This window comes from Octopus bimaculoides, chromosome 11 (genome assembly GCF_046866305.1).
Source record: "Octopus bimaculoides isolate indiv1 chromosome 11, ASM4686630v1, whole genome shotgun sequence".
Lineage (NCBI taxonomy): Eukaryota > Metazoa > Mollusca > Cephalopoda > Octopoda > Octopodidae > Octopus > Octopus bimaculoides.
In genome coordinates, this window is record NC_142938.1 from 53,981,482 (window position 1) to 53,990,040 (window position 8,559).

At 35.1% G+C, this 8,559-nt stretch overlaps 1 protein-coding gene and 1 long non-coding RNA gene across 5 annotated transcripts in view; one reads left to right on the forward strand and one right to left on the reverse strand.

The window, feature by feature from the left end:
• Nucleotides 1-8,559, forward strand: part of LOC106876368 (bone morphogenetic protein 2) — a 316,795-nt gene that overhangs the window by 303,852 nt on the left and 4,384 nt on the right. For all 4 annotated transcript variants that reach the window (XM_089360028.1, XM_089360030.1, XM_089360029.1 and 1 more), the window contains 2 exons: nucleotides 278-808; nucleotides 2,596-8,559. The exon at nucleotides 2,596-8,559 is cut by the window's right edge and continues 4,384 nt beyond it. In XM_089360028.1, coding sequence (XP_089216154.1) covers nucleotides 289-808; nucleotides 2,596-3,593 — 1,518 coding nt within the window. In that variant the 5' untranslated portion in view covers nucleotides 278-288 and the 3' untranslated portion in view covers nucleotides 3,594-8,559. The remainder of the gene's footprint in view (nucleotides 1-277; nucleotides 809-2,595) is intronic.
• The window catches only part of LOC149133340 (uncharacterized), a 26,825-nt gene continuing 18,521 nt past the window's right edge, over nucleotides 256-8,559 (reverse strand). Inside the window, exon 2 of the long non-coding RNA XR_016243677.1 lies at nucleotides 256-559. This is a non-coding gene — a long non-coding RNA (uncharacterized LOC149133340). The remainder of the gene's footprint in view (nucleotides 560-8,559) is intronic.

Here is an 8,559-nt window from a genome sequence, read left to right on the forward strand (position 1 = left end):
GTTATCAATAGTCCGATGATATTTCGGAATTACAATTCCTTCTTCAGATCTTCTTGGCTGGAGTCTCCAGCTAAAAAGATCTGAAGAAGGAATTGTAATTCCGAAATATCATCGGACTATAGATAACCAAATTACAACGGGTATATAGTCCATTTCTTGTTTTATAGTGCATTATTGTACCATTCTAAACTTTTATTCTTTACATACATATATGTGTTTGTGTGTGTGTGTGTTTTATATATGCCAAACTGAAGATGTCTTCTATTATTTATTTCAGGCAGTTTCATAATGATGGTGAGGCACCAATTGATGCTAGTTGTAGTTCTCTTCGTACTCCTCCATGGACAGGTGTTGGCCATCATCCTATCTACTGACACCTTTTCGCATCACTTACCGCCGGCGTCGACATCACCGTTATCAACATCACCATTATCAGTGTCATCTTCATCATCTTCATCATCTTCATCATCGTCAACATCGTCCTCATCATCATCGTCGCCGTTGGTGTCATCATCATCATCATCAACATCATCATCGTCGTCGTCCTCATCCTCATCATCTGTAAAAGTGACAACAAACAAAAGAGACAATTTTCCACAGACCCATGATGATTTGTTTAAAGCTTTTGAAGCGAATTTGCTTCAGATATTTGGACTTAAGAATCGACCCAAACTGAATGAGAAAACATTTGTTCCCCAATACATGTGGGATTTATATGATAGCCATAAACAGAAGAGGGATCCTTCAGCCCCCACCAGTGGACGAGGTTATTTACCAGCCAACACTGTTCGCAGTTTCTACCACATCGGTAAATCAGCAACTATTTTTTTCGTTAAATGTTTTCTTTATTATTTTTTTTTCTTCTCTTTTACTTTTTACTTGTTTCACTCATTGGGGCACCGCCTTAAAGAATTGTAATCCAATGAATCGGCATCACTACTTTCATTTTTTTTTTATGCTTTATACATATTCTATTGGTCTTTTGCCGAACCGCTAAGTTACGGGGACGTAAATACACTAACACCGGTTGTCAAGCGGTGGTAGGGGACAAACACAGACACAAAGGTATACACACACACACACACACACACACACACACACACATACATATATACGACGGGTTTCTTTCATTTTCTGTTTACCAAATCTAGTCACAAGACTATCGTCGGCCCGAGGCTATAGGAGAATTCACTTGCCCAAGATGTCACACAGTGGAGCTAAACCAAGATCCATGTGGTTGGGAAGCAAGCTTCTTACCATACAGCAACATCTTCGTTGAATTTTTTTTTTAGTTTATATTTTGGCACATTTGACTTAAACTTCGAATATAAAATTTTTTCTGTTCTAGAAGATAAAATATACAAGTATACGAAGTTTGAAAGTGTTTCGGTAGAAAACACACTAAATAAAACATAAATAAAAAGTGACGCCCGCCAAATCAGAAAGATCCTGTAATATATAATATATATGCGTGTGAAACTATCTGTGTATATGCGCGTGTTGTACGTATGTGTGTATGTATATATTCATGTGTGTATGTGTTTTAATATTGCTATAGTCCTTGCCTAGGTTAAAGCAGTATCGCTCAGAGTGTCTAGTTGCAGTTGTGTGTGCGCGCGCAATTGGCTGCAAAGTATCTCCTCTTCGCATTTGGGCAGCCAGACTCATGGAATAGAATGCAGTTGATGTAAGGGAGGCAACTTCTTTAAAATGATCATACGTTATACATTGGTTATTTCCCTTACATATGTTCTTGGGTACACGCATACATTTGTAGGAGAGCTCTTCCCAGCAGCAAAAAAGTTCATAGAAAGACTTGAGATAAGGAATGACTACTGAGATGTTGCTCGATAAATGTGATGATTCAGATCAAGAAATGAGAGGAAGAGAGTTAGCTAACAATGTAAATCAATGAGAAGTGTGTGGATTTTAATCTGGAGGTGGTGTAAATATCCAGTTTTAAAATAGAAGTATGGTCAGGTAACATGATTAACAATTAAAGAGAATTTATCCCTTAGTTCAATGTGTATTTGCTAATTTGATGGTGAGGGAATTGTCAGAAATTAACCCGAAATTTGTCTAAGTGGCATTACTTCATGAAAAACTCAGATCTTGTAATCAAAGAGAGTCACAGAATTTTTGATGATTTTTTTTGCAATAGTTTTTTTTTTCTTCACCTATACATAATTGACATAATTAAGTACCATATTAAAATCTGTTCCTGAGTATTTAAGCTTCAAAGTGTGAGGAAAAGTGCATAGTATGCATGATTAAATTTTGACATTATCTACACTCTGTAATTAGGAAATGTATTGATAGCTGTCAAAACTGAATTCCATATTAAGGAAAGACGAAAATGTATCAGCATAACAGTTGTTTTTTCCATATGTTTATAAATCTAAAACTGATTTGTTTATCTTAATAAAGCTAATATAAAGTAAAGATAAATACACTTCTCCTATCAATATCTGATCTAACTGAATCCACATTCCATTAAATTACTTTTGATTTTTGCATAAAATATATAAAACTAAAATGTTCCAAATTGAAAGACTACTTGTGATAATGATTAACATTTTTTCCTCTCTTTTCCAGACCCTCACTTCATGGACTGCACAGAAGAAAATGCCAGTACCATTATGTTCAATATTTCTAATATGATGGAAGAAGAGATTTTAACAGCAGCTGATTTAAGGATCTTCTGGGATCCTAAATTTTATGAATATAACTACAGAAGAGATGCTAGCTTAAGTGATATTTCTATTGATAATTCATATGATAGTAATTATAACATTACTAAAGACAATAATAATAAAAATATGTTTAAAAAACTGAAATATTTTCCTATTCGTATAGAGGTCCACGAAGTTATAAGTCCACCCCGATGGGGAAGTTCCAATGAGTGCATTACACGGCTTATTGACACTAAGGTTATTCACAGCAACAGTAATACATCAACATGGATTGTTTTTGATGTACACCCAGCTGTTCTGAAATGGAAACAAACGCCACACTTAAACCATGGCTTGCACATTCGACTATCTACAGCAACAAAAAACCCAGTTTCTGTTCAACCACATCAACATATACGATTAAAGAGAGCAGCGGACATTGAACAAAATGAATGGCAAAATTCTCGCCCTTTACTTATCACTTACACTGACGATGGCAAAGGTGTACCCCTCAAACGTTCTCGAAGAAGTGCAAGACACAGAAGGGAACGAGGAAAAAAAAAACGGCGGCGTTCCAAAAAAGTTCAGCGACACCGAAAAGCGGGCGCGGAATGTCGTAGACACCCAATGTATGTTTCATTTAATGAAGTAGGATGGACAGAATGGATTGTGGCCCCCGTGGGTTACCAAGCCTTTTATTGTGATGGCAAATGTCCATTCCCAATTTCAGACTATTTGAACTCAACAAATCATGCTATTGTTCAGACCCTTGTGAATTCTGTGATGCCCGACAGAATACCTGAGGTATGTTGTGTACCTACAGAACTTAGCTCGATTTCAATGCTTTATCTCGATGAGCAAAACAAAGTAGTCCTTAAAAATTATCAAGGAATGGTTGTAAAAGCATGTGGATGCCGATGACAAAAACTTTTTCTAAACAGTCCTCAGTCATCAAACATGTTGTCCTCATTGACACACTATTACTACTTGCTATTTATTTTGCATGCCGCTTCAGTATTTTGGTGCATTTTCTTTTCAAAAGCGGTCATGTCTCCAAACTTTTATATCTTATCCCCTAAAATTCTGGTTCCATTGAATTACCTGTGTAAGTGGTTACTTCTGTCCGTCCTAATCAGTAGCATTTGAAGTGCAGGGATTTCTATCAGCAGCTGTCTCTTTTTGTCAAACACAGAGGAACAAGAAAAACAAAAATTCAAAATAAAAGAGAGAGATGTTTGTGTATACAATGTTAAAGGAACAATTAATTATTTTATAATTTTTTCAAATATGTTAAAAGAACATTGACATAATTTTTGTATATTTTTATTTAAGAAAATCTATCGACTCTTTGTTCCTGGATGTAAATGAAGATTTGGTCATAATTAAGGTGGGGAGGGTTTTTTGTTTTGTTCTTTTTTTTTTTTTTTTTTTTCAATCCGAAATTTTCCATATATAAAAACATGAAATCAGGAAAAACTAAGGAACTGATGACAGTTTATTGATACTCAAAGCCTAACTTTGCCTTCTCACTGAATTCTTGCTTTGTTATTGTTAGTCCAAGTGATTTCACAGGTGATGAGATGCATAGAGATGTTATCCATGTAGGTGACACTTAAAAGCTCCATGTATGCTCTACTGCTTTTACTTTGCACCATCTATTGGGATTATAAATGTTTGTTTAAAAGGATAGATGGTTGTGTGTGTGTGTGTGTGTGTGTGTGCATGTGTGTGTGTGTATGTGTGTCTGGACATCTATCAATGTGCTTGTGTACATGTGAAAAAGCAGAAGTGCATATGTTATGATATGATACCAGTTATGCAAATATAGAACAATGGAATATTTCTTGCAGCCCTGCATGTCTCCTCAAATGAAATATTATCATCACTGGAGACTATTATACCATATACCATACCCCCAACTGTATATCTCACAGTTGCTTTAGTTTCACTATTTATAATCCTATATTACAACATGACACCTCCGTGGTCCATACAACAATCTTTGATCATGGAATTACCATTGATTTTGCATTCAGTTATCAGAAATCCCATGCTTTTAATCCAATCAACTCTGCAATGCTCAACAAACATTTTATCATGTTGAGATATTTCTTAGCAAGCCATCAATATTATTATTATTATTAATTTTTCAGTGTTCTAAATATAGATTTTGGTAAAAGAAAACTATTTATTTGAAATAAAACTTTGTAATTGTGTATTTATTAAATGACAACAGTGATCAGCTAATTTTTTTGCCACAATATCCAGTTCTCACTAATAAGCTATACTCCATGCTCACAGTTATTTCTTGACCTGGCTTGGAGTAAAATTGACAACTCATTTGTCTCAAGCACTTTGTGCTAGCAGATAATATTACATCTCAATAATTTGTAACCAATTCCTGCTGGTACTTCCATTTAACGCTTGCTGCTCGTTATCCACTTTCTGCAAGAAGCAGTCATGTGGATACATTTTTTTGAGTTCACATCTACTGCAGGTGTTTTATTATGGATGGTCAGTACATAGGACTACATAACCTTCAAGTGAACTGGAGCACTTAAGAATATCTCCACCTGAAAATTTATTTTTCTTTACTTTGCTAAAACCATAAAATCAAGACTAAGCTTGGATCCTCAGCCTGGGACATTCATATTCACGTATAAAATACAAGTAGTTGCACCAAATAACTATGAAAGAATTCTTCCTAATTGCAGCTAAACATCACACTTGGTCCAAGCTAGAATTGACACTAAATGTTTGATACTAGTTTCAATCATGTAACAACAGGTTGTCCTGGCTAGAAATCCACCAGGTTCTTGCTCAGCCATTTATCCAATTCCTTCAAATATCTCAACACTCTTTTACACTTAAAACGTTATTCTCCCACAAATTATTTTAAAACATATTATATTCCTGGAATCAATTATATTTGATAATTACCTGTCCCTATAAATCTGGATGGTTGATTTAACACATTACCTGGTTTAAGAACTAGTCTTTGAGCCAATGAGTGGTCACTTGGCCTGTTAGAAATAGAACCTAAATCTCACTTAATCATGTCCTACAAGGTTGAAAGGAGAAGAATACACTGAATAATGTAGTTCAACATATACTATGTCTAAAAGGAAAAGGAGTAGTTAAAGCAGGAATATCTCTCACAATATGTCTGCTGTTTTATCAAGACAACCTGAGAGCTAAACAACAACAACATTAACTGGTCCTTACAGAATTCACTGTTGCAAGCTATCAGAGCAGACCTCCAGTTAACCTTTCTGTTCATGTTTTTTCTGCAGACATAAAGTATGAGCTGCTCAGTTCAGGCATTATGTACGTCAACCTTACTAGTTTGTTCAGAGAATTCACAAAAGGTCGTATGCACTTTTAACTTTTGGTATATCCAAGGGCAGTAACTCTTGGTGTCCTTTCCTCCACATAACCCTTCCAACTACATCAGAGTTTAAACAATCCTTAATAAAGTTCTCATACATATTACATGAATTATCTCGTGTATGACTGAATATAACAATAGCTAGGGAAATTACACAGTTAGACCACAGTATTTTACACACATTCAGTTTTATATGATTTAGTAGAGAATCAACAAATAAAAAAAAGCCAATATTGTTTGAAGAAACTATATTAAGAACATCAAAATATTTTTGATTTTGGAATTAAATTTAATTAATGTATTTGATACATTAATCGATTAGGTTTACTTTTTACTTATTATTTTATATATAACACCTACCCCACTCCTTTCATAGTGTCATTTGATCTGGTTTGTGCCCCCATCACCCAGCCTTGTAACAAAGTGGTTACTGCTCTTCCGTTGACTAACTTATAATAAAAACAATAATGATCAGCCATTACTTAGCTTTCTCTCTGGTTATTTCATATTTTCTCAATGATTATTCATTTCTGTAAGTTCTTTCCCATTAGATTAATCTTCAGTATTCATCTCTCTTCAATATAAATGTAAGGTGAGGAGCTGGCAGAATCATTAGCATGCCCGGCAAAAAATGCTTAGAAGCATTTCATCTGTCTTTATATTCTGAGTTCAAATTCTACTGAGGTTGACCTTACCTTTCATCCTTTCAGGGTCAACAAAATGAGTACCAGTTGTGCACTGGTGTTCAAAGTAATCAACTTACACCCTCCTCTGAACTTGCTGGCTTTGTGCCAAAACTTGAAATCAGTATAAACAGAAGGAAGGCTGTGAGCTAGCAGAATCATTAGCATGCCAGGCAAAAATGCTTAGTAGCATTTCATCTATCTTTACATTCTGAGTTCAAATTCCGCCAAGGTCAACTTTACCTTTCATCATTTCAGGGTCGATAGAATAAGTACCAGTTGAGCACTGAGGTTGGCGTAATCAATTAACTCACCCCTGTGCCAAAATTTGAAACCAATACAAGTGGAAAGTGGAAGGCAGCAACCTGACAGAACCATTAACATGCCAAATAAAATGCTGAACAGCATTTCTTCTGGGTTCATGTTCTTACTTCAAATGTCACCAAGGTCAGCTTGGCCTTTCATCCTTTTGGAGTCTATAAAATAAGTGCTGGAGTCTGCGAATTAAGTCAAGTACCGGGATCAATGTAACTGACTTATCCATTCCCCCAAAATTGCTGACCTTGTACCTATAGTAAAAAGTAGAAAGAAATATAAGTGGAAGCTTTTGAGACAGCTTATTGATGGACTACAACCTGTGGCCCAGTTTAATACCATCTCTTGGCTCTTAGTTGCCTTTGGCTAAGTCCACTGTCATTGAAGTACTTCAGCCAGCTTTTCTGGTTTACAATAACATTCTCCCATCAGTCACACAGTCCCTAAAACCAACCATAGCCACAACTGCTTCTCTTATCACTAAACTGTTTAACAAGAAAACAACAAATGGTGAGGTTGTACTCTTAGATCCATTTTAATCTTGATAAACTGTAAACAAAGTGAATTTTAGTATCTGAATTGTTTTACATGACTATTTACCAATTTATGACTTCCTAATTAAACAATTTACAGACAGAAGAAATAAAATTAATTTAGTAAGCTAAACGAAAAGTCATAAATATTTGTACTTAAATATTAATCTGTGAGTGTGTGTCAATATATTTGAATACGTATGCATGTGAATGTGTTCTTAAACTTAATTGTATTCATGTGTGTGTGTGTGTGTGTGTGTGTACACACACACACACATAATACATTATAACTGAAAGTCTCCAGTTTCCTGTGCTCAGAGTTGCCTGTTTCTGACCAACTGCTGACTGAGCCTAGTTTTCTGTTCAATATTCAATGTCTGAATATTTTTTGAAATACGAAATGGAAATTTGAAGGAAACACTTATCCTTACATTTTTTCATTCAAAAACATTTGTGAACGATACATGTAAAAATGGCTGCTTCAAGCTGATGCTTTCAATTTCAGTTCTGGTTCTCATAGTAATATTATTATAAACATCATAAACTCCATACAACAGAAGTCATGAAATGGTATTACTGTTTAAGCATGTGTTGTTCACACATATTTTTAAACTAAAGAACTTAAGGATAAGCATTTCCACCAAACTTTAATTTCATATTTCAAAAAATATCCAAACAGTGGATATTTCTAAAGAAAACCGAGATCAGTTTACCAGCTTTGATCGGAAACAAAAAAATCCAGAGTACTGGAAATCAGGGCTTTTCAGTTACAATGTATTAAAGAATATTCTACATTTGTTCTTTAATTTATCACTTCTGGTAAGTCAACCAGGGGTGAACCCAAGGGAGTCGGGCTGAAGGGCACATGCCTCCCTCAAGAAAAGAAGTGCAGCCTTCTAAATAATATTATGCCCTTTTCTCCTGGATTTGTATTCCCTTCTGACCGCATACCCTTCCTTCGAAAAATT